We start from the raw sequence: 26,108 nt of genomic DNA, 5'->3' as shown, positions 1-26,108 counted from the left end.
AACTTCGATTTTGTTGGCAGCGCCTGGAGTTAGATGCACTAAAAGGTTTCCTGTTTTGTTTTTTTTTTTCACCTCTCGAAGCTGCCGGCCTTGGTGGAAGTGACGAGATGTCGAGCAGCTACTCCAAGGTAACTACTCGCTTAATCCTTGTCTGGCGATTCGATGACAATTGCCCCGATGATGTTGCAGCGCGTGGACGAGCTGCGGCGGTCCTTCAAGCTCGGTAAAACGCGGCCTACCAGCTATCGCGTCGAGCAACTCAAGGCCATGGACCGATTTCTCGCCGACTACCACGACCGTTTTGTAGACGCCCTCAAGGAAGACCTGAACAAGGTCAGTCATGATCTCGTCATTTTGTTATCATTGAATAATCTGAAAGTGTTAATTTCTAGCGAAGATTTATAAGCAAGAAAAGCGTGATGATGCGTGCTTAGGCAACACAACGAAAAATGAGGCAACCATCGCAGCACAAAACAGCTTTAACGTACGTTGCTTGCATGCTCGCACAGTGCAGGTAATGCTGTTCTGTTGGGGAAGACATTCTGATGCTGCTTGAATTTACACCGTGTATTCCACCACAATAATCCCCACCTACTTAATCACACACTTCCTCATTGTACAGGTGGGGCAAAACATTAGTCTGGGGTAGTGCATGATAAAATGCCAGCCAGCAACATCTGACGGCCTGGGGCGAGACTGGTATTTGTGTCATGCCTGACTTGCAAGGATGGCAGTTATCAAGGCAGCCGCTTTCTGAGCTGTGGCAATTGCCACAAGGCTTGCTGCACCAGTGTTTTAAACAGTTGAGCAAAAATGTTTTCACAATGCATCCAGGACGACATTTTCTGGCCAATGCCCCTGGAACACGGGCCACTACTCAAAGCCGGGAAGATGTTGCTGGCTGGAGTATGGTTCGCAATGTTTTTTCCCTGCCTCTACTCTTGCTTGCTGGCACACCTGACTTGAGGTTGGCAACTATTGGGCAGAATAAAAACTTTCCAAGTGAAGCACTGTGCATTTTTAATTGATTGAATGGCAGCACATACGTTTAACACAAGTGAGTAGTATCGTTAATCTCAAGTGTCGATAAATATGATGAGAGGAAGTTTGTGCATTACCATGAATGTTAGGCATGTTGCAGGTGTGTAGTACAGCAAAGATAAATTAGACAAGACATTGCTTACAACACATAAAAATGATGATAGACTGGCAATCACACATTACATGTATGGGACACTGACTTCAATGCGAAGAGCTCGAAAATAGAGCATGTCAGTCTCAAGTTTTGCTGGGCAAAGGCCAGAGAGTACTGGGGGAGCCCATTGTGGTAGAACTTTTGCAGGTTTTGGTGCAGTAATGGCCGGAGAGAAAGGGGGCGGCAGACTGAAGTAGTCGTGGTAGATCCCTTATGTGTTGGCAGCAGTCTGTGGATGTAGGGTGAGTGGTCATGCCGCTCCGACGTCATGCGCCTGGTTATGACCTGACGCACTCGTAGACAGGCCCTCGGTCTTGAGAACCTCTCATGTAGGTGTGGGTTCAGCTGACCTGCGAGCCCATCGTGTCCACCCAGTCCAGCATTGTTTAAAAATGTTGCCCCCCTGCACCTCGCTTGTGCTGTCGCAAGCTATTTTTTTTTTCTTGCATTGTGCAATGCTTCCATTTTCAGTTTTGGAGCCATCTTTTTGTCAGACTTGTTGCCTGCTATCCATTTTGCATGACATTCTGCCACATACTTTACCTACATATAAAAAGCTGTAAGCACATCGCATACCTGGTAATCAAATCACTGCTATGGATTAGATAATGATTAGGTATTGGTTTCCAGTAGGACGTTCGACAGGGACAGGACGAGACGACAACACACACTGGACTGAATGTTTACTATACTTTTTATAGCACAAGACAGCCAATGCTTCTTTTTTGTGCCATGCTAATGATCCGACTCCTTAGGTTGAAATATCGTCTTTGTGCAAGTAACCATCTTCTTTTTCTGTTAGTAGTATTCGTGGTTTACTGATGCAAGATTTCCCACTTCTGTCAATTCTGTCATGGCTTCTAAAATCTTGCGCGTCAGCTTGTCCTTACTTGTTCCTAAAACTTTGATGTCATGAAATTGAACGGTGCAAAGCCGAGACTCCTTCCAAAGATGCTGCATGCTCTCTTGTCCTGTCATTGATACACCTGCCTGTTTGTCCTATATACCATTGGCCACATAAGTGTATATCATATGTCACCCCTCTTGCGGGTAGTGTGCTTCTTGGTTTATTGTGCATTGCTTATTTTGCTTATTGTGCATAACTTCTTTCATTATCACCAGCACCATTGCACAGTTTAATTTGATGACATCAAGCTTTTAGGAAAAGTAAAGACAAGCTGACACGCAAAGTTTTAGAAGCCATGGAATTTGACAGAAGCGGGAAATCTTGCATCAGTACACCGTGAATACTACGACAGTAAAAGAAAAGGGCTACTTGTGCAAAGATGATATTTCAACCTAAGGAGTCGGATAATTGGCATGACACAAAAAAGAAACATTGCCTGTCTTGCGCTATAAGAAGTGTAAAAAAATCAATAATAAACGCTCAGTTGCTAGTCCAGCGTGTGTCGTCTTCTCTTCCTATGTGTGTCAGACCGTTCTGCTGGAGACCATTTGTGCTATGTGCAACCAACGAGCTCAGGCAAACACTTCTGAAATCATGAGGTGTTTTTGATTTGTTTAAATTGCATGTTAAATGCGAATATACACGAAAAATGACATTGTGATATTGAATAGTTGCTCATTTGTAAGCAGTTTGTGTGTAGCTTGCTTGGTTGCATGTGCATCTAATGCTACTTGCAATTGGCAGACTGCTCAGTTGAGGATCGTGAGAGACTGCTGCTTATCTGCTGCGCCGTGATGACAGCTTTGCATTATCTGAAGGAAAGAAGCATGATACTGCAACATTGTGCGTTGCTATAAAAGATATATATTGAAAAAAAAAAGTGACAATTCAAAGTATAATTTAAGAGGAAAATGCACTGAGAGATTTAAATTTTACCAACACTGCAAAATTTACAGCTTTCGCATTGGCTTAAGCTATTTATACCATAACAATCAACACTTGAAAATCTTAATTTAATTAGTTGCACTAATTTGGCAAAAAACTTATGCCAGAATATTTAGCTCACTCGAACAAAAAAATTAAATGGAAACCAGTAGTGGATTGCACCATGTCATAACATAAATTTGTGGATGAACATTCCAGATTTTATTTGCTCCTACTTTATTTAATTACTCTAAGAGCAAATTTAATATTTGTTTTATTTTTTATTTTTTCCATTGAACTGATTAGGCACACGGCAATGCAATGTGGCAAATCAATGACTTGAGATTTACATAATCTTCTGCTGCAGAAGGTACTGCTAAGATTCTGCCTTTCGGCACATTTGCACGTAACAAATATTACCTGTTCTATTGAAATTTTTTTCACTGAATTCTGTTGAGGCAAAGTATCCTATACGAAGGACACTTTCGGCAACTGAAGACAGTCTTCAAAATTGTTTGCCGTGAGTCTCCCACCATACAAACAATTCGCAATCTTTTCAACGCTCTTTCAATACAAATAGCTTGATCACCTCTGGGAATCTGAGGTCTTCATAGCTTGGAAACAACATTGACCAGAGTTTTCAGCTGTCGTGAAGCTGAAAAATTTCTGGTAGAAACCATTTCAAGATGACGTAACTTAATGTGATTAGCTTTCATACAGTCTAGAGGAACACAATGACAGTATGGCGACAATGCAATGATGACAATAGCATGGTTGAAGGACAGCATCATTATGATAGAATGTTGTTGATCTGACGAAGACGGCAGTATGATGACAATGATACAGCTGTGTTACCTAGCACAGCATGACAACAGGGTGATGACTGTATGACGACGGAATGGACACTATGGGATCTGAGGACTCTGAGGACATATGCAGTGGCTCATATTAGTGGACAACTTGAATCATATGGTGTTAGAGGATAGATAGGTAAATAGGCAAAGAATGCTAATCACATTAAAGAGAGGGGGCACATAGTTGCCTCGGAGATCACTAGTACCATTTTCCCAGTGACTGAAAAGCCCCACTAATATGCATTACTCTGTGCAGCATATCGCTGCTTTGTTATGGCCTGCTTACCTCTAGTTTCCCAGAAACTGACAAACACCACTGAGCGAAAATTTCATTAAGGCTGCAGTCATCATATCCTTCAGTGTTGCGAAGTTGCAAATAGAATGCCCGGGCCTACTATGTGCTTGACTGAGACCCTGGCTCGTCTTGAGCACCAGTCAAGTGTTGCTTAACAGGCATGGCTCAAGCGAGTACTGTGCTCTACTGTGAACCATATGTTTTTTGAAGCTTCAAGAACACCTTGGAATGAGTGTACCTCCCAGGAATACATTACCAAATTAATTTTGAAAAACACTTGGTAGGAGCGTAGATACTACGAGCGTGTATTTGCCTTTCTAATTTTCCCTTCGTTCTGATGGAGTGGGGCAGCACCGATGGCAGTGCCCAGCCTGTACTTCTTTCCCATCCGGTCTGTGGTTCATAATGTCGTCTCTATGTGGCCTGCTTTTGATTGTGTGCGTAGATCGATAGCACATATAACAGCTTGCCGATGGATCCTGTGTCGGTTGCCAGCTTGTGCATATTGTACTAGAGCTGCCAGTGGTAACCCCACCCCTTAACTCTGCCTCGGGTCCCTGCCACGTACGTTGGGAAACAGGTCACATTTGGTACGTTTCACAGAAATTTGGTTTGATTCCTGACCACATTTTAATGGGGGACAAAGCAAAAAAAAAATGTTTCTGTGCACGGATTCAGCTGTGAACCCCGGGAGGTCAGAATTAGACCCTTCACTATGGCATCTGTCATAGCCATGAAGTTTGTTTGGTCCATTAAACACGATGGATCAGTCGCTGTATTGCTCAAGCCTTGTTCAGAGCTGAGAGGTGCACCACACCCTTTCTTCCTTGGGTAGTGGCAATGTGTTGTCTGTGCTTGTGTTTTCCTTTGTTTTAGGCATTTTTCATCCATAGCTTTTGATTAAGACAGCTGCATGCCCTCTGTTTATCGTGTCTTCTATGGCAAATCAGTTCTGTCGAAGGGTGGAGGAAGATTTGTGCGAAGGAAAATTGTCTTCACCTGCAAAGGAAATCTATACAGGTTTCTCCAAAAGAAAGCATTGCTGGTGAAGAAAACTTGGTTCTGGTGCGCTATAAAACTCGGGACCTTGACAGAGTTTTCCAGGGCTTTCACACTTGGTCGATCAAATTTGAGTGTGTTTTCCAGACCGTTATTGTGTGAACCGCCTGAGCACCGTTCTTCTGGAACATAACACATGTGGCATTCCAGTGCTGGTATGCTGCTAGATATTCTTGCTGAAGCCTTTTTTTTTTGTCTCACTGTGTTGCTTAAGCCAATGTGCTTCCCATTCAGGAATGAGTGCAAATGCTAAATATGGCAAATTAGTTCTGAGAAAGACCACAAAAGCGGGAAGGAAGGTTCATGAAAGGGAAAGAATTTTCCAACCATCACCCAGCTATGGCATGAAGCTACAAAGGAAACAGGTTTCTCGGAAATTTGGTTTCTTTTGTAGCTCTGTGCTACTTTCTTCAATCTTGAAGCATGACCGAAGGATTGTTATGAGGTGTGCCACTGCACTTGGTCGTAAACATCTGCCAGTTAGCTGAAGACCCTCTGTGTGACAATGCTTAGGAGTTTGTTTCTTTCAGAACAAGTTCGAGAGCATTCTCTTCGAGATCCAATACACCCGCAATGAAATAAAGGGTACTATCATGGAGTTGGACAAGTGGGTCAAGCCAGAAAAGGTCAGTGCTCTTCCACGTTATCCTTGTTGAGTGAACGTGAAAGGAAGTCCACCATGAGATTCAGTTTTCTGTCGTTTTAGGGGCCATATAAATTTAAGTATGTGGTGTCAAAGCATGTTCCATGCTGCCATCTCAGCTGACATAGCAGACCGCATGTCCTTTGGGAAGAGCGTTCTCACCTGACTCCCTCTTTCCACCATAACCTTGGGAGCATAATTGGTATCGTCTATTGCAGCTTGAATGTATCCCAAATGCATGCATCCGAAACGTGGCTGTGGGGCTTTACATAATTGCCATCTTCGTTTAGCCATTTTTAATGCGTCAGAATGAGAATGGTCATGCGAACAAAAAGCCATTGTGGGGTTCTCAAATGTGTTCGCACCGCCTATCGGCTTGTGCATGGGGTTGCCAAATCTTGGTGGACAAAGTCTGGAGGGGGTCATAGCAGCTGGCGATGACAAACCCTGTCAGGTCCAGGAGCCATCAGTTTGTATGTTCAGCAAAGCTCAAATTTTGGTGTCCTACCTCCTTGCAATTTACGACAACAAAGGTGCAGTATAGTTGCTTGACTAGCATGGCTACCAATACGGATGGAGTTAATGGGAAAAGTGGGGGCCTATAGCAGAACTGGAGGCGAAAAATGAAACTGCCTTTATGTTTATGACAGTGCAACAGAAAACAAAAAGGAAGAATGTGCAAACAAGCTGTCAATCAATTTAAAAAGGAAATCTGGTATATTTTTGTTATCCAGTATGCTGTCCCAACTAGATCAAGTTGGGACATCTACCCAAGAAATGGTACTGTCCAGTCAAATTTGGGGTAGTTGGAAATCTTACTTGTGTACGGGAAAGTAGGGGAGAGGAGGCCGACTTACGTGGAAGGGGAGGAGCCACCTGAAAGAGGGGGCACGTGCAGTGCACTGGAATGCAGCCTTGCACAGTTGGCACTCGGCCGTCAGCAGATAAACGTTGCCCCCAGGCAAGCCTGGACACGTGGTGCGTGTTCCGTTAGTCGTGTTAGTGGCTGTGTTTGTATGCGTGTGCTGTATAGTTGAAAGCAACGATGGATGCCATGCCTTCTATGGGGTAAATAATGTTGATTCATTACTGTTCCATGAATCCCATTCTTGTTACCCTTATCTTTTTCTACATCCTCTTTGGTTCCACTGAGCTTGTTTTACCTTTCTTCCGAGTTTATTCTGTCATTTTAACGCGGCAGATTACAGCAGCACTCCTTCTTGCGCCCCTACAGGCAGCACACGCCACCTATGTTATAGAGGGTCTTCAGAATTAAGCCAAGGCTAGCCAACCAGGCTAGAGGCGTGGGTATGTTGGTAACTCATAACACATAACACATAACACATCATAACACAAACACGGTGCAAAAGATGGGTGCCAACAGTCGAAAACACAGGGCACACACGGGGCAAAAGTATTGTTTGTATCTTTCTATCTTGTCCCTGTCTTTTTCAATATGCTTGTGATACTGACACGTGGACTTGCTTATCTTTTTCGGGTGAGTGCTTTTCACCGTCTAACAAATGTTATCGCTCAGCGCGGGACACACCTGCATGTATTCAACGTTTCTGGAATGTTATCGATGGTTCTATCCGCTGGCTGTTCTCACCAAACCTTGTGTAATCTGATTGCATGTATACACGAGGCGAATGATGTAGAACTTTCTGGAAGACGTGTGGGCACTAGCGATTATTCTGGAACATTCAATGGCTCATGTATAAAAGCAGACGCGCTTGACCGGCAGATCAGATTTCGACGATCGTCAGTTGTGTTCGCCGCTATCATTGTGCTTTAAGTGTAGCCTGTTTTTGTGGGCACAGATTTGCCCAATAAAAGTTAGTTTCGTCATTCACAGTATTGCTACTTTCTTTACCGTTACTACTACGTGACATCTGGTGGAGGTGCTTTGCGTATTTGTACCGGATGCTCCTACAAAGCCGTGACCCAAGTCCGAACGTGGAAGACAACACCGTCGCCAAGAACTAGTGACGTAGCCGCAGGCTGCAAGGACTGTTGCCAAGTCAACCACAATGGCAGTCCCAGCGTCCCCATCGTGCTGCAACTGCCCAAGGAGCCAGCGACCTTCAGTGGATCATCATTTGAAGATCCGGATAACTAACTGGAAACATGAAAGGGTCGTTGCATTCAACAGCTGGAACTCCGACGACAAGCTCTGGCATGTGTACTTCACCTTAGAAGACGCCACCACTACGTGGTTTGAGAACTGAGAATCAACCCTGACTACATGGGACCTGTTCTGCAATGGCTACTTGCAGATGTTCACAAGTGTCATGTGCAAAGAGCGAGCCCAAGCTCTACTCGAAACCCACATGCAGCTGCAGAACGAGAACACTATCTTTACAGAGGAGATGACTCGCCTCTTCCGACATGCCAACCCAGACAGGGAAAAAAGTTCGCTTCCTAATGTGCGGTCTGAGGCAAGTTTTTCGCCAGATTGATACGCAACCCGCCTAAGACCGATGTCCAATTTATTTCCAAGGCCACAACTATTGAGAAGACTCCCAATATGCGAACAAGGCAATATAACCACTGACCGCAAATGACACAGATGTTAAAGCACTGGGCAGCGAGGACCTGCAAGACCATCAGAGCGGTCATTCGCAAGGAACTGCAGAAGCTCTTTCCAAGGTCGCAGCCTCAAGTAGCCTCAATCGCCAACATTGTCAAAGAAGAGGTTCGGCGATCGCTTGGAGTTCCTGAGGTTCGATCACAATCACCACAGCTCCAGCCGGAAGCGATGACCTATGCTGCCGTCGCTTGCCGTCAAGGTCTCCCTCCGCAACTGCGCCAGGGCCCTGTAACGCCGCAATTGCGTTGTCCACTGCCACCAGCATGCCCAACCGTCGCACAGCACAGCTATGCGAGGAAGACAATTTGGCGTGCCTCGAACTCTGCTTGTTCTGCTATCACTGCAGAGAAGCTGGCCACATGTACCGCCGATGCCCATACCACGACTCGGGACTGAGAGCGTTCGCCGTCAACACGCCGCGTCCACAGCTTGGGGAATGCCCATGTGACATCGCCGACTACCTCGCCGCCACTCATTGTAGTTCTCAAAGACTGTGCCGTTCCCCCTCACCAGGCCAGTACCTGTTGCCGCAACACCGACCATACACAATGGCCCAGCCCGGGGCTGGTCTGTGAGCCCATATCCGGAAAACTAAAAGCAGCAACTGATGGAGGTGCGGTTGCTGTTCGTCGAACTGTTGAAGATCCTCTGCCGCCTACGAAGACTCCGAAGAGACTACCTCGATGACATATCAAAGAGACGTCGCCATCTCGATGAAGTCCGCAAGCAAAGAATGCACCAACGTAGGACTACCTGACAACGCCCTGTACCAGCCACAGGTCAACGTGACACAGCCATGATCTGATGCCGAGACCTAACTGCAGTGCAAGACAAAGAACCACAGACATCGACGTGCTTCTCGACGGCCATGCAGTCACCGCCTTAGTGGACACAGGAGCCGATTGCTCCATCATGAGTGGACCCATCGCTGCCCAGCTGAGGAAAATTAAGACTGCATGAGAGGGCCCTCAAATTTGGACCGCCGGAGGACACCTCATAACGCCAACAGGAATCTGCATCGCAAGAATTACCATTCATGACCAGACTTACCCTGCTACCTTCGTTATACTCCAACAGTGATCACGAGACGTCATTCTTGGCATGGACTTCCTGAACCTTCACGGTGCAATCATTGACCTGAAGTCGAAGTCGATAACGCTGTTGGAAGATCAAGTGATACTGCTGGTGAGCTCTTGCAGTTGCTGCGCCTTGAGTGTGCTCGAAGATCAAGGGAGCATCTTGCTTTGCTCCAGCATTGGTATTTCTGACGGCACCGACACCTGCAGACGTAGAAGGTGTCATCGAGGGCGACCATCTACTGCTCGGCCGTGAAATGTGCGTTGCAAGAGGGATCGCTCAAGTGCACAGAGGGAAAGCAGAAGTGGTGCTAAGGAACTTCAGCCAAGAGTTCAAGCACATCAACAAGGGCACGACAATTGCGTACATAGAAGAAATTATCGAAACAAGCAATGCGTTTGTCCTCTTGGATTCTGCCGCATCTACCTCAACGACTCCTTTCTACCCGACTCCATGGCGACTCCTTTTGCCATGCACACGACAGAGCAGGGCACAAGTATATCTTTTTTAGCACAGTTTATGCGGAGAGGCCTAACTACAAGGTCAACACAATCAGCATCAACAGTAGTTGCAGAAACCCGAACGGGCGTCCGGCACCACGATAGTGCAATCACTTCATCAAGAACACTGAGTGTGTCTGTGTCCCTGTCTTCACCACCCGAGCTTTGTTCGGAATGTGCTGATATAAATAACTTCTTCAATGATATTTCGCCACAACCACAGTCCATGGAAGCGCTGCACTGTTCAAGAAAATCGATACCACGAAAGGTAATACCGTCGTTCCAAGAAAACATAACTTTGTGGCCTAGACGGTTTTTGAAAGCGAGGCTCATCACAGACACAGTCACCCGAGTATCAACTAACGCCATGGTCCGTATTCCGTCAATCGTGACATTCACTTTGTTTTTGAGCATCACAACAGGCAGAGGTATTTCTTGCAAAGACCATCCGGCGACCACACCTCCATCGGCTGCGGATGCTAGTTTCCCGGTGGCGGTGAGGAAGAACGGCGCCGAGGGGCCGGAGAGTGACGGGGACGGTTATTTGGTGGCGTCAAACTCCGCTAAGATGCTTGCGAATTGCTGCGTCGTGTCTCGTGTGAGAAGAGGTCCATTGGAAGCAAATCGGTTGTCCGCAAGTCATATGAAGTACGGGTTCTGGGTGGCGAGAACATTGGTGGTGTCCTACGTGATTGACGTCCTTGGCGACAATACCGAGCTATATGGCCTGTGGAACCACAGTTGTAGCACACGGGAGGGTCATAATTCACAGCGTCTTCCTCGAGAGGAATGGCAGGCGGCTGCGGGCGGCGAGAAAGTTCATTGTCATGTGGATAACAGGTCTCTGCTGCTTGCTGAAATCCGTTATATCGTTCATAAATCACGTCGTGGTAGTAGGGTCGGTGCTGTTCTTGTCGTGGCCTGACAGAAGTCACAGGGCCTCGGGGGTAAAAACATGGCTGCTCTCGTTGTGGCCGAGCGTCATTTATTTATTTTATTTTCAATACTGCCAGTCTCTTTATCGAGACCATAGCAGGTGGGCATATTGTTACAATGTAAGCGTTCACACAACATTATTCATAGAACATGTAAATACAAAGTACAATAAACTAAATACGCTACATGTACCTACACAGTACAGTCTGGAAAAATACAAAATGCAAAAAAAAGAAAGACATTGTTTCATGCATATAATTAGTGAAGTCAGCTATAACAGTAAAACAGATGTTATAGATACAATAAATTGTCATTCAATACAATCTCTTGAAATATAAATGCAACACAACCATTTACAACCTAACAGTGCATAACTTAATACAATCTAACATAACATAAGAGATAGATCTAAACAATTTGCATAAGACTAAAATATTTCTAGCAGTTATTCCTTATTCTTTTCTATCATGTTACTAAAAATTGAAGGCGAGTCTATATCAGCTATTGCTGAGTCGAGGTGGTTCCACTCCCTAACAGCAATAGAGAAAAAAGAGTATCTAAATGTGTCCGTTTTACAAGGGTACTCAACTAACATTTTATTATGCTTATGGCGTGAAATATGGGACGTAGAGAAAGTAATGTATTTTGAAGAATTTATGTTAAAGCAGTCGTGCAGCAGGTTGTGTATGAATTTTAGCCGAGCTTGCTTTGCTCTGTTTACCAGTGTGTCCATTCCGGATGAAGCCAGGAGTTCTGTGGGCGAGTCAGTGGTTTTGTACTTGTTGTCAATAAACCGTATTGCTTTCCTTTGAACTTTTTCCACTTCGGCTATGTTTGTCTTTGTGTGAGGAAACCAAACCGTGTTGGCGTATTCTAGTACTGGCTGCACAAAGGTTTTATAGCATAGCAGTTTGGTATGACTGGGAGCAGATTTCAGGGACCTTTTAAGGAAGGAAAGCTTACGGGTGGCTGCTGAAGTGATGTTGGCAATGTGCTTGTTCCATTTCAAGTCAGATGCTAGAGTCAGTCCTAGATACTTGTGTTGCTGAACGTTAGTTAGGGGTGTACCATTGAGAAGGTAGGTGAATTCTGACTTAATTTTCTATGTTGTTACTACCATTGTCACTGATTTCTTGATGTTAATAGACATTTGCCATTGTTCACAGCAGGCATTTATCTCGTTAAGGCATCTGTTCAAAGTAAGGTGATCTTCATAACTTCTTATTTCTTTATATATAATGCAATCATCTGCAAAAAGCTTTATGCTGCATGCTATGTTATTGACGATATCATTGATGTAAATTAAAAATAGTAAGGGCCCCAAGACCGAGCCCTGGGGAACGCCAGATGTGACAGGAACTGTATCAGATGATGCTTCATCATGGAAAATGAACTGTGAACGTTGTGATAAAAAATCCCTAGTCCAGGCTGTAATGCTTCCATTTCCAATAATTGACTCCAATTTTGCAATTAGCTTGTTGTGACACACACAGTCGAATGCTTTGCTAAAATCTAGAAATATTATATCTGTTTGACCGCGGTTGTCAATAGTCTGTGCTAGGTCATGTATAACTTCAGTCAATTGTGTTACTGTTGACATCCCGTGCCGAAATCCATTCTGATTGGCTGTTAGTATGCCATTCTCTTCAAAATATGTTGTTAGGCGTTTTAAAATTATATGCTCTAGTATCTTGCACGATGTATAGTTAGTGATATTGGTCTGTAGTTGGAAGGAGAGTTTGTGTCACCTGATTTATGGATTGGTATAATCTTTGCTTTTTTCCAGTCATCTAGCACACGTCCGGTTGAAAGTGATATGCGATAGATAATGCCAAGATACCTGCTGCACCATTCTGCATATCGCTTTAAGAATTCGTTTGGGACGTCGTCAGGGCCACTGGACTTTTTCGTGTCTAATCAAAGTAGGAGGTTAAAGATTCCTGAGTCAGTTATGTTTAGTGAGTCGATGGTGAAACCTGTAGGAATTATTGGGGGGACAAACCCGTTATCTGCAGTAAATACCGATTGGAAGTACTTGTTGTATGCATTAGCTTGAGAAACTTTTTCATCGTGGGGTCGTTCTGGCGTGATTACTTTGCGTGCACGGAAGTGATTCCAAAATCTGTGTGGATTACTTTTTACGAAGTTAGGCAGGGTAGTATTAAAATATTATTTTCTGGAATGGCTTAGTCTGACTTTAAGTTCTGCCTTGGCGGTAATCAATTTTGATGTCTGAAGTGATTGATTTTTAGTCTTCTTCAAAGACCGACGTAACCTTTTCACTTTCCGTTTGGCATGAATTACCTCACGCATTACCCATGGGTTGTATTTGTGCAATTTTCTTGTTTTTAACAGTATAAATTGTTCAATGCAGTCATGTATTACTGTCTTAAACTTAATACAGAGGGAATTTGCGTCTGCCGAAGGATTGCAAGCCATTTCTGCAAAATCCGTGAATTCATGTGCCATGTACGTCAAAATATTGGCGTCGTCCGACTTCGCAAAGTCGTAACGGTGCTTTCTAAAGACCTTTCTGGTATGCTAAATGACAGAGGTAGGTGACATATTGGAATATCGTGGTCTGATATACCTTCAACAATACTAGTGTGTATTTTGTTTACAAAGAAGTGATCAGAGAGTAGTATTAGATCGAGTATATTACTTGCAGTACCATGTGAGCATGTTGGTTGATCAAGTACTTGTTGTAGGTTGAAGTTGAGCATTAAATCAATTAGTGCTTCTGAAGTACATGATTAGTATTGCATTTTCTTCCAGTTAATTTCCGGAAGGTTAAAGTCCCCCATGATGATAATTCTTGGGCTGTGAGCGTGGCACTGCAGAAACTCATGTATGTTCTTTATGAAGCTTTCGTCCGAGTCAGGATTTCGGTAAACGAGCCTACAATTATGGTAGTGTTGTTGCAGGTAATTATGCAAAACACGGCCTCAGCATCCCTCACATTTGGCAATGGTTCGTATGGGAGGGATTTCTTTATTAGCAGTGCCACGCTACCACCACGTGTCTGTCTGTCTTTTCGAGTGGCGGAGTAATCGGGAGGCACAAATTCGTGATTTAAGACAGCCGAGTGAAGCCACGTTTCAGTTATCATTGCTATGTCAGGATTATGTTCAAAGAGTAGATTTTCAAGCGCATCAGTCTTATTTAAAATGCTTCTCGCGGTTACATTCAATAACCTCAGTTCTTTGACTGCGCTTGGCTTCGTGTGATTGGACACTTTGCTCCTACGCTTTTTTTAAGTATAACTCTTTCCCCCTTGTCCTCGTCCCAAGCGAAAACTTGGTCATTAATGTAAAGCTTGTCTAATGACAAAGAAACCCTGTCATGGTTTTCTCGGTTTTCCTTGGCGCTATTCCATAGCAGTTTCCTGATTTCTCGAGTTCTTTTACAGAAGTCTTCCCCGATAGAGAAACCTGCGTTTTTTAGCTTGCGCCCTTTTCCTAATATTATAGATTTCTGTCTAGAATCCAGGAGCCTAAAGATTACTGGTCTTGTCTTGCTATGCGCTGGTTTACCGAGACGATGAATTCGCTCTATAGCAATAGGCTGCAAGCCAAGCGTGTCCTGGATAATGGTCTTATTTGTTGTAGCTTTTCACTGTTTTCGCCTTCTGCTCCCGTCAGGCCGTATACTATTAGGTTTGACCGTCTACTCTGGTTTTCCAAATCGTCCATTCGTTTTTCCATTTTCCTTGCACTCTCATGAATGTCTTGTATTTGGCTTACGCATGAGGTTATCGTCGACTCCAGGCATGACAGAGCATCTAGCTTTTTATCTATACTGGCAAGCCGTCCTTCTTTAATTTCCTTGATATCGGCTGCAACTTCCTTCAACTGCTTTACGATTTGCGCTAGATCAGGGCCTGGATTGCTCTCAATGTCTCCCGCTAGCAAAAGCAGCTCTTTTAACCATGTCACTACGTTCACAAGCACACAACAAAGCTGCGGGCACGGCAGCAACACCAAGAACTTATCACTAGAACGGATACAGTAGTCGTGTTGTCTTCTTACCTGCACGATGAAAACAAACGAATTAGTGACCGTCATTCCGCCGGTGCCACCGTGCCCACTGGACGCGATGCGAGGAGGCAAGCTACTTATAGGTGCGCTGTGAAGCGGCGCTGGCTGCTGGTGACGTAGTTCGTCACACGTGGGCCGAGTCGCGGATGGGGGCAAACAGTTCCAAGGTGCTGAACACATTATCTTCGCCCTGTGAAACGTGACGAAGCTTGTGTTGCTTGCTTCCCTGGACGATGCCGCCGGTAGCATGTGTATGCCATCCAGGGATACGAAAAGATCGATGGAGAGCTGCACGATGAAAACAAACGGATTAGTGGCCGTCATTCCGTCGGTGCCACCGTGCCCATAAGCAGGGTCTCTGGTCGTAAGCAGGGTCTCTGTCGTAGAGACGTGGCTGCTGTCAGGGGGCGAGTTCATAATTCCCAGTGCCCCTTGCCGCAGGATACGGGGAGAAGGATGCCACATTTGACTTGAAATCTGGTGGTAGGCGGAAGCTATGAGTGCCTGGATGTGTCACTTGTGCGTGCAGGCTGAGCTCTTCCCGAACTATTTGTCGGATCGTTGATGCAAGATCAAGGGGCTGGTTGCTGTCCACACTTGCAACTGTCGTCACATTGGCTACCTGCCAAACTTCAGCGTGATGCGCCTCGTCTTTAGTTGCTCGAAAGTGCGACAGTGCCGAATGATGTCAGCGACGGAAGCCAGGTTGTCTTTTGCGATGAGGAAATTGTAAACATCCTTGGCAGTTCCTTTTAGGATGTGCCCGGACATTCCAGAGTCCACCATCCTACACAGTTTATTACTGCCTCAATGTAGGTTGTGCAGGTTTCGCCTGGCACTTGCGCACGTTGCAGTAGCGTCTGTTCTGCCCTTTTCTTTTTCGTCGCGGAGTCGCCAAATCGCTCTTTGATTTCCGAAACAAATCTTCCCCATGTTGTGAATGTTTCCTCGTAGTTGTCAAACCACAACAACGCAGTGTCCGTTAGAAAGAACACGGCGTTCGAAAGCTGAGAAGCGCTGTTCCACTTGTTGGCAGCACTCACCCGATGATAATGGACGAGCCATTCCTAGACGTCTTCGTCTAGGACGCGCATCTCTGTCATGAGTTGCAGAACAGAACTTGTCAGCACAGCAGTTGGAATGGGCCGTTGTTCGTCTGTGTCGTGGGACATATTCAACTTTGGTGGATTCGGTGGGAGCCCAGCAAGGCGACGGCTCCGTCGAAGAACTAGTGGTTCAGCCTCCGTCTTCCGGTGTCGATTACCCCGCACCTTGCACCACAACTGTTAGGGATAGTTGCGAAGAAATAGTTTTATTTACAGGAGGTAGACATGATCGTAGCGTGATCGTAGCGCAGCCTGGCCTCTCAAACTCCTTGTTCTCTTCGTCTTTTCTTCTCTCTTGTCTGCGCCTTTCGTATCTGTTACAATATTATCATAATCTCCTCTCTCAAAGTTGTAAACTTTGTGAGGCCATGGCCCAGGGATGATTGGTTTTGGTCTCGCAATGCGGGCTTACAGTGTAATGATCGCTTATTCCAGGCACAACCGAGAGAGAGTTGGGCAACCAAGGGGCGTTTGAGAACAAAAGGTCAAGAGTTGAGCTTGCTCCATTCTCTCGTCTGTTTGGATTTGCCACAAATTGAAGAAGGCCATGTGTCGACATAAATTCATTGAAGGCATTAGACAAAGACGAGTGGGAGGAGAGCACTGGCAATTCATTATGCCACTGAACATCAGGCATGTTAAGGTCTCCTCTGATCAGGAAAATATCAGTTGAAACTTTCAGCAAAACATTCGAGAGAGCATCAAGAGAATTGAAGTCGTCATTAGGCAGGCAATAAAATGCACCGATCATGAGGTGTTCATGATTCTCAAGTACCAGTTTACAACACCCTGATTTACATTTGATATCACCGATAGTGACCGCAAAGCTTGGTGTGTTTTGCCTTACGACCAAGAACACGCCTCCTCGACATGCAGGTCCCTCGAAAGAAAAGCCTTGCAGTTGAAGAAAAATTTGTCCTGGTCCAGGACTTGAACCCAGGATACCGCCTTGCCGCGGAAGCCTGAGTTGCTTCAAGCTGTTAAGTTTGACTTTTCCGTGCCATCTGCTAGCTGCTTGGTTAGCTCAGATGGTAGAGTGGCTGCCCCGAAAAGGCAGTGATCCCGGACCAGGACAAATTTTTCTTCAACTGCGAGGCTTTTCATTTGAGGAACCTGTATGGATTTCCTTTGTACCAATGGCAACATTTGTCTCATTTTTACTTTTTTAAATCCAAAGAAGGTAGCAACAGTGAGTATTTAATGTTAGTACTACTTGAACAGTGGCTGTAGTCTCTGGCAATGGAACATGACCTTGAACAGATTCAAGGGTGTTGAATATATAGGCCTTGTGGGGTGACCAAATGGATGTTGCATATTCAAGTTGGAGATAAACGAATGTTAGATATGCGAGTGATCGGTTCGAAGATGAGGTGTCATGAAGGTTACATTTAAGATAGCCGAGGGTGTGAGATGCCTGTATTGCAAATTTAACTATACTATAGTTCTCCATGAAAGTTCAGGTGACAGATGCATGCCAGGGGTCAAAGCTGAGGTGTCATATAAGCTGAACTCGCTTATGGCGATTCCTGATATAACAATAAGTTATAATGATCGCATTTCGGAATGTGATTTTCCTACTCTCCCTATAGAAACTGCTTCCAGATATAATCAACATTTTTTAAATCTTTGCACTGTTACAATGAATGCTTCAAGCACTATCACAATAAAAGGAGGGTGCACACAAAGTACCAAAGCATGGAACTGCGACCTAACTGGGCGTTGTTGCGTACTCCAGGGTAGCATATCGTACTGCTGCTGAGTTGTAGCGACGCCTGTTTATCGAAGCTCGATCGACGTTACCATAGGGCAGCGTGGCATTGTCAGCGGGCTGCAGGCATCCGGTAGACCACGGTGACCAGGCGAGGATGCAACAATTTCTAGTGCAAAACTTGCACGGTTTATTCAAAGTTTGGTGAAAGATAAAGAGAAGAGAATGAAGTGTTTAAAAAGTACATTTCGGAGCCCCTTATATAGGCTCTCTAAAATCGTGGGAGGGATCTTGCTCCCGTCGACGTCACGTGATAGGCACAGAGTCTGGTTTGTGGATGGGCGTCACTCCTCCATAGATACCAAACCTGCAGCATGGAAAGAACGTCCCGCCTCCGTAGACACAAAGCCGCTGCAAGGAAAGGGCGTCCCGCCACTGTAGAGGAAAGGCGGCTGATCCATTGTCCCAGCTGATGGTGTAAGTGCTCGTCGTGGCTTGATCCTTTCTTCTAGGTGACATTTGTTTGCGAAAATTCTGTAGCGCTTGACAGCTCGAGGAAAGGGTCACTCTAAAGTCGCACACACACAAAAGGGGCCTGCAAACACTGCGGAGTGTCTGCCAGACCGGCATCCACTCGACACAACCATGGAGAATTAATTAGGAAGTCACACTTCATTTCGACGAGACATGGTGGGCGAAAATCCTTTTTGCACGAGGTGCTAGACGCCAACCGTAACAGCATCTCGGGTGGGGGAGGAAGATCCCAACGTGTAGGGGCCAGCAGTCACTGGGCGAGGGATCAGCTTTTCAGTAGCAGAATTCCCCTCAGAGGTGACGAACCCTTGGTTCGTAGCTGGTAGATTCCTGGGAGTGATTCATCAGTCCTTGTGGCGCTCTTGTCTTTTCTCCCTGGACCGGTCCAGTGAAATGGGACTTGTAAACCGGTTTCGCAAGTTTTCGTCTCCTGTTTGGGCAAGCATTCACCGCAGATCAGTGCCGGGCCCACAACCACAAAGCAGCGAGCACAAGGCCACCCTCCTCCAAGACACACCGGGCTTCTTTAAAGAAAAGAAAACTTGCTACTCCTTTCCCATTCCTTTCACACCTCCCTCCCCCCCTGAACACTAAAAACAGCCATTTCTTGAAAGCGTTAAGACGTGGTTATTAAAATTAGCTAACAATTGACTACAACTTAGTGGAAAAAAAAAAGGAAAAGGAAGTATGAATGAACATAAAAATGCCAAGGAAACCCGGGTGAGCATGAGGCTTTCATTACTCTGTGGGCAACGACTCAGACCGTCGGCATTGCCGTTAAGCTTACCCTTCTTGTAGCGAATATTGAAGGTGTACTGTACAAGAGCCAAGCTCCAGTGTAAAAGACGGATCGTTTTTCGTAGACATGGACTGCAGCCATGTGAGGGGACAGTGGTCAGTCTCTATGGTAAACCTTGAACCGGCAATATAGCAAGCTAGCTTCTGCACTGCCCATACTACGCATGTGCATTCCTTTTCTGATGCGCTGTATGCTTCCTCACAAACTGAAAGCTTTCTACTGGAGTACAGTACAGGGTGTTCATTCTCGTCATTTTTCTTTAGACAGAGCACCACCCCCATACCCCTGTCGCTGGCATCAGGAATGAATGGCTTAGAGTAGTCGGGCGCGTTCAACACCGGCTGACTCATTAGTGCTTTCTTCGGCATACTAAAAGCCTTTTCTTTTCCACTTTACTGTTTGTGGTTCTGTTTTTCTGAGAGCATTTGTTAAAGAACTCGCAATCTCGGAATAACGCGGGATATATCTTTGGTAATAACCCGCCAAGCCAAGGAATGGCCTGACGTCCTGCTTGGTGCGTGGTTGCGGGAAGTTGTCTATTGCAGTCAGTTTAACCTCAGAAGGCCGATGATGGCCTTGCCCTATTACATGACCTAGATAAGTTACATCCGTGTGCCCTAATTGGCATTTGGGAGCCTTGACAGTTAAGTTGGCCTCTCGTAGACGACCCAGCACGATTCGCAAGTGTTGCATATGGTCCACCCATGATGAAGAAAAGATTGCTATGTCATCGAGATATGGAAGTACGAAGTCCTCCCTTCCTTGTAGCACCTGGTCCATAAGGCTAGAGAAGCAATATGGCGAAATCTTCAATCCAAAGCTCAGGACTTTCGGACGAAAGGTTCCCATCGAGGAAATAACTGCCGCAAGCCGGCTTGCCCTCTCGATCAACGGAATCTGCCAGTACCCTCGTGACTAAATCGAGCTTAGAGATGAAATTAGCGCTTCTCACTTTCTCAAGCCTTTCCTCGATATGCGGTATTGTATAAATCTCATCCTTCGTGATTAAATTGAGCCTGCGGTAGTTGATACGTGGTCGCAGCTCCTTTCCTGGGACCTCAACCAAGATAAGAGGCAAGGTATAATCACTCTCTCCTTGCTCGATTATACCTAGCTCTAACATCTTGTTTATTTCAGCGGCCATGACTTGACGTTGACGAGGTGAAACGCGATAACCTTGTTGGGCCCAGTTCGTTCGAAAGCTTAACTCGACACCGTGAAGGATAGCAGTGGTCCTGCCAGGGGTGTCTGAAAATATGTCTTTAAATTCAAACACTAGTTCCCTCAGTTCGGCCCGTTGATTGGGATTCAACTCCGCCTGCTACTAGCTTGTCAATGGTCTCGTGAATCTCTTTTGCCTCCGTTACTGATGTTAAATCCGGAAAGTCGACAGGCATCTCCTCAGGTTGGTTAAAGGACATGTTCACAATGGCCTCCCTCCGCCGGTAGGGTTTAAGTAGATTGCTATGGTACACTTGTGGTGTACTTCGTTTTCCCGGTACCGTGATCATGTAGTTTGTTTCAGATAATTTCTGAATTATGTCAACCGGTCCTTTCCATTGAACCTCTAGTTTGTTTTTCAATTAGGGTTTCAGGATCATTACCGTTTCCCCAACTTCAAAGCGTCGTGTCCATGCCGCCCTGTCATAGTAATGCTTAGCATAGCTTTGTGCCTTACGCATTTCCTGCCCTGCTAATTCTTGAGAAGTGTGCAGACGGTCCAACAGCTCTAGCACGCATGCCACAACCGAAGGATTTTCTGCCTGGCCTTCCCAGGCTTCTCAAACAATGGGAAGAGAGGAGCGAAGGCAGCGAGCTAGGGGAGCGAAGGTAAATGAGCTCTGAAGGTGAAAAACCTGTTGGTTCGTGCGGTGCAGTTTGAGCTCTGTAAACGAGCTCTGAAGGTGAAAAACCTGTTGATTCGTGCGGTGCAGTTTGAAGCGCGAACATTGCTGCAGGCAAGCAAACCTCCCAATCGGCTTTGTGCTCATAACAAAGGGCTCACAAAAGCCATTTCATGACTAAGTGGACTTCCTCTACCGCGTTTGACTGCGGGCGGTACACTGAGCTATGAATGGTTTTAATACCGCACGTTTCCAGAAATGCCAATGTCAGTGCACTCGTAAAGACGGATCCTTTATCTGACTGTATTTCTGCGGGAAACCCTACCCACGTGAAGATAGACAAAAGCGCGTTAACAATCTCCATCGACCTTAGTTCTTTGAGGGGCACTGCCTCTGTAAATTTTGTTGCGGGGCGTAGTACGGTAAGAATATGTCGATAGCCAGACTGCATTGCAGGAAGTGGTCCCACTGTGTCTATTATGAGCCTGCGAAAAGGCTCCATGATAATGTGAACAAGTCTCATTGGCGCTTTAGCCTTATCTCTGGACTTGCCTATGCGTTGACATGTGTCGCAGCTTCTTACAAATGCTTGTACTTCTCAAAAGCAGCCGGGCCACTAAAATTCCTGCAGTAAGCGGTCCTTTGTTTTACGAATGCCAAGATGCCCTGTCCAAAAGCCCCCATGAACCAGGTGCAGGAGCTGCTCATGATAGGGATGCGGCACCACGAGTTGGTTCACTTGCACTCCCTCTCGACTGGTGTACTTCCTATAGAGGACGCCTGCCCTCTTGAGGAACTTTACATTCTGTTTGGCCACACCTTCTTTAGCATCTGGCTTTAAGTTACGCAGGGTGAAATCTTTTTCCTGCTCAGGAATGAATGTGGCAGAGCTTACCTTCAATAACTTTTGTCTGCATTCTGCCTCGCGAGACATTTCAGGCTCCGCTGCTTTCCTGACCTCTTCATCAGCTGGTGTACATTCTGCATTATCCCCTATAGGGCTGTCCTGTTTGGTACTGGTTGACGAATCCTCTGTCAAACCTGTTTCCTCCACCACTGGACATTCGTACACTGCCTTGGCCGCGAGCTTCCTTGCCTTGCAACAAGTTAAGGCTTGCACTATCCCTTCACTAAACCTGATTCCCCTGCGTCGCAGCAAATCCTCAGGTTTGTTAGAAAACAAATATGGGTACTGAGGCGGGAGGTGTGCCGAGACGGCAGATTCAGTGTCCACTACTTCAAAAGGGCCTTCAATATTGTTACACGTGGAAAAACACTGATGAAAGAGGCTATATACAGGGTATTTACACTGGGTACAGACCCACTTCGTCGTCGTTCTCGCGGCGGCTCGTACCTTGAGCATCGATCGATCATATTGTAATACTAACCCCCGGCGGCAAAAGCGCCGTCACGGTGCTGTTAAATATCCAAGGTGCATGGAGATTTGTAGGGTTTGAGTCAGGCGACGTGGACAATGTCACTGGTGGTCACAGCGAAGGACGTAGTGGGCATGGCTAGAACGATTTCATAGGTGACATCGGTTACTTGGCGAAGCACGCAATATGGGCCTGTGTAGCAGGAAAGCAGTTTTTCACAAAGGCCAACTTTACGCGATGGTGACCAAAGCAACACGAGGGTGCCGGGCACAAAATGGACATCAGGGTGACGGAGGTCACAGCATTGCTTTTGTTTGCCTTGAGAGACTTGTAGACGAACGCGCGCAAGCTGACGAGCATAGTCAGCACGGGCGATTGCATCACGGGCATAAGCGCTAGTTGAAGCTGTGGTGGACGGAAGCATGGTGTATAGTAGTAGCGTCGGTTCGCGGCCATACAAGATGTAAAACGGGGAAAAGCTGGCAGTTTCGAGACGGGAAGAGTTGTATGCAAAGGTAATGTAGGGTAGAGCCAGGTCCCACTCACGGTGGTCATCTGAAACGTATTTAGATAGCATGTCTGTAAGGGTTCGGCTCAAACGCTCAGTGAGGCCGTTCGTTTGAGGGTAGTAGGAGGTGATAAATTTATGCTGTATTGAGCAGGCTCGCATGATGTTGTCAATGACTTGGGCTAAGAACGTACAGCCACGGTTTGTTAGCAATTGATGCGGAGCACCATGAATTAAAATGATATCATGCAGCAGGAAGTCCGCAACATCAGTTGCGCAACTGGTCGGAAGAACGTGGGTTACGGCGTAGTGGGCCGCGACTGCAACCCACTTGTTTCCTGATGTAGATTCCGGAAATGGGCCGAGAAGTTCTAAGCTGACACGATGGAAGGGTTCGGCAGGGATATCGAGCGGCTGAAGGTAACCAGCGGAGGGCTGGGAAGGCTTCTTGCATCGTTGGCAAAGTTCACAAGCGGCGAACGGAACAGGCAAGACCTGGCTAGGAAAAACGGCGACGTACACGGTCATAGGTTCGAGATACGCCGAGGTGTCCTGCCGTTGGTGCGTCGTGGAATTCTTCTAGCACGGTTGAGGGGAGGTGTTTAGGTATGACTAGTAGGAACTCGGAGCCGTCCGGATGAAGGTTACGATGGTACAGATTACCGTCGCGGAGGACAAAGAGGCGTAGAGTGGCGTCAGCTGGAGAGTATTCAAAACGGTCGATGAGTGCTCTGATGTAGGCGTCACGACGTTGCTCGTTGGCAAAATGAAGCAGCTGCGACACAGAGAACACACAAGCAGCACTGGTAATATTGGAGGAGTCAGGTTCGTCAACAGGGTAACACGACAAGCTGTCAGCATCTTGGTGCATGCGGCCAGACTTGTAGACCACGGAATATGAAAATTCTTGTAGCCTCAAAGCCCATCAACCAAGCTCGCCTGTAGGATCTTTTAGCGATGAGAGCCAGCAGAGAGCATGATGGTCAGTGACTGCGGAAAAAGGGCGACCGTAAAGGTAAGGATGGAATTTCGCAACCGCCCAGACTACAGCAAGGCATTCTCATTCCGTAATGGAATAGTTGCGCTCCGATGGTGTGAAACGGCGGCTTGCATAAGCAATAACGTTATCCTGGCCACGCTGACGTTGGGCTAAGACGGCACCTACGCCATGACCACTGGCATCTGTACGCAATTCTGTAGAGGCCTCAGGGTTGAAGTGGGCGAGAATGAATGGGCTTCTGCAGTATCCCACGAGAATTGTATGCCTTTCTTCAAAAGATTAGTGAGGGGTCGAGCAATTGCCGCAAAATCTTGAACAAAACGACGAAAGTACGAACATAGCCCGACAAAACTTCGAACGTCTGTGGCTGTCTTTGGAACCGGAAAGTGTTGGACAGCGCGAGTTTTGTCGGGGTCAGGCTGTAATCCGGAAGCGTCAACGAGGTGGTCCAGAACAGTAATTTGGCGGCGGCCGAAACGACATTTGGACGAGTTAAGTTGCACCTTCGCCTTTCGAAATACATCAAGTATAGCTGTCAGACGCTTAAGGTGAGTGTCGAACGTGGGCGAGAAGATTATGACGGTCGTTGAGGTAGCCGAGACATGTGGACCATTTGAAACCATGGAGCAAGGAGTCCATCATATGCTCAAAGGTGGCAGGGGCGTTGCATAATCCAAACGGCATTATTTTAAATTTGTATAGGCCATCAGGTGTGATGAACGCTGTTTTTTCTCTGTCCATATCGTCAACAGCAATCTGCCAGTATCCAGAACGAAGATCAATAGAAGAGAAATAGCTGGAACCGTGGAGGCAGCCAAGGGCGTCGTCTATACGTGCGAGCGAGTAGACGTCCTTCTTAGTAATGTTGTTCAGATGGCGGTAGTCTACACAGAAGCACCACGTGCCATCCTTCTTAACCAACACTACAGGTGACGCCCAGGGACCCTAAGAAGGCTCAATGATGTTTTTGTCTAGCATTTGGTTGACTTCACTTTGAATTACTTGACGTTCCGACGCAGAAACTCGATACGGTCGTCGGTGAATAGGAGTATCATCATTAGTAAGAATCCGATGCTTGACCGCGAGCATCTGGCCTAAAGGGCGATCGTCGAAGTCAAAAATATCTCTGTAGGACGATAATACTTGGTAAAGGTCTTCAGCCTGCGCAGAATACAGGTCCGTCGCAACCGTTTTCTGTATCTTGGGATCGGCGGCCGAGGCTGGCACGATGGGCCTGCTAAGCTCGCAAGAAGCATCGGTCAACAAAGTTGCCACGTGATGGTCGCCGAGACAATCAATGTTGGCAAGGCCTTGCGGTAGAATTTGCTTTGCCAATCCAAAGTTAAAGATAGGCATGAAAGTGCGGTTCGCAGTAATAGTAAGTATACTGTGAGGCACGGTAACGTCATACTGTAATGGAATGTCGGGCAGAGGAGTGACGAGGTACTCGTCATCAGGGACTGGTGGGGAAGACAAGAGTTCAATATAGGCTATTGATTTTGGCGGCAGGCGAATAAAGCCGGTAAGGCCTATGTAGCACTGGGGTGTGTCAGAAAGTTCTGCGAGAATCGGCAACTCAAGGCGAAGGGTACTGGAAGAGCAGTCAATAAGAGCAGAATGCACGGAGAGAAAATCGAGGCCGAGAATGAGGTCATGGGGGCAATGAGCAATCACAGTGAAGAGGACAGGAGTGTGGCGGCCGGCGATGCTAACACGTGCTGTACACATGCTGATGATAGGCACAGTACCGCCATCTGCAACGCGGACGACGCGTGCAGACGCTGGGGTGAGGAGCTTGTTCAGTCATCGTCGGAAGGCAGCACTCATAATAGAAAGATGTGCACCTGTATCGATGAGTGCCGTGACAGGATAGCCATCAACGTCAACGTCAAGAAGGTTTTGGTTCGTGTGTAACGTGAGCAGAGGATTTGAGGGCAGGGTGGACAACGCAGCTTCACCTCCAGAAGCTGCAGTGCCTAGTTTTCCGGCTGGATCCGGGAGGCGATAGGCGACGGAGAGAAGCGAAGGGGTTGGGGCGAACAAGACTGACAGCGTCGAGGTGAGGGAGAGCGGCTGTAGCGAAGGTTCGGGGCAGGAGCATCAGCGGCAATGGGTCCATGGCAGGTGGCATAGGGAACAGAAGGTCCGAAGGGGCGGGAATGAGCGGCGGTGTATATCCGAGGAGGTGGTGGCCATCGGTTGCGGCAGTGACGAGC

General features: G+C 46.5%; 1 protein-coding gene across 8 annotated transcripts in view; it reads left to right on the top strand.

The window, feature by feature from the left end:
• The window catches only part of Aldh-III (Aldehyde dehydrogenase type III), a 243,327-nt gene that overhangs the window by 6,941 nt on the left and 210,278 nt on the right, over positions 1-26,108 (top strand). For all 8 annotated transcript variants that reach the window (XM_075673394.1, XM_075673392.1, XM_075673389.1 and 5 more), the window contains exons 2-4: positions 82-128; positions 190-333; positions 5,765-5,860. In XM_075673394.1, coding sequence (XP_075529509.1) covers positions 82-128; positions 190-333; positions 5,765-5,860 — 287 coding nt within the window. The remainder of the gene's footprint in view (positions 1-81; positions 129-189; positions 334-5,764; positions 5,861-26,108) is intronic.

The sequence above is a fragment of the Dermacentor variabilis genome, chromosome 10 (genome assembly GCF_050947875.1).
Source record: "Dermacentor variabilis isolate Ectoservices chromosome 10, ASM5094787v1, whole genome shotgun sequence".
In the NCBI taxonomy this organism is placed as follows: domain Eukaryota; kingdom Metazoa; phylum Arthropoda; class Arachnida; order Ixodida; family Ixodidae; genus Dermacentor; species Dermacentor variabilis.
Note: the sequence above shows the minus strand (reverse complement) of the source record. Positions and strands in the feature narration are given on the sequence as shown.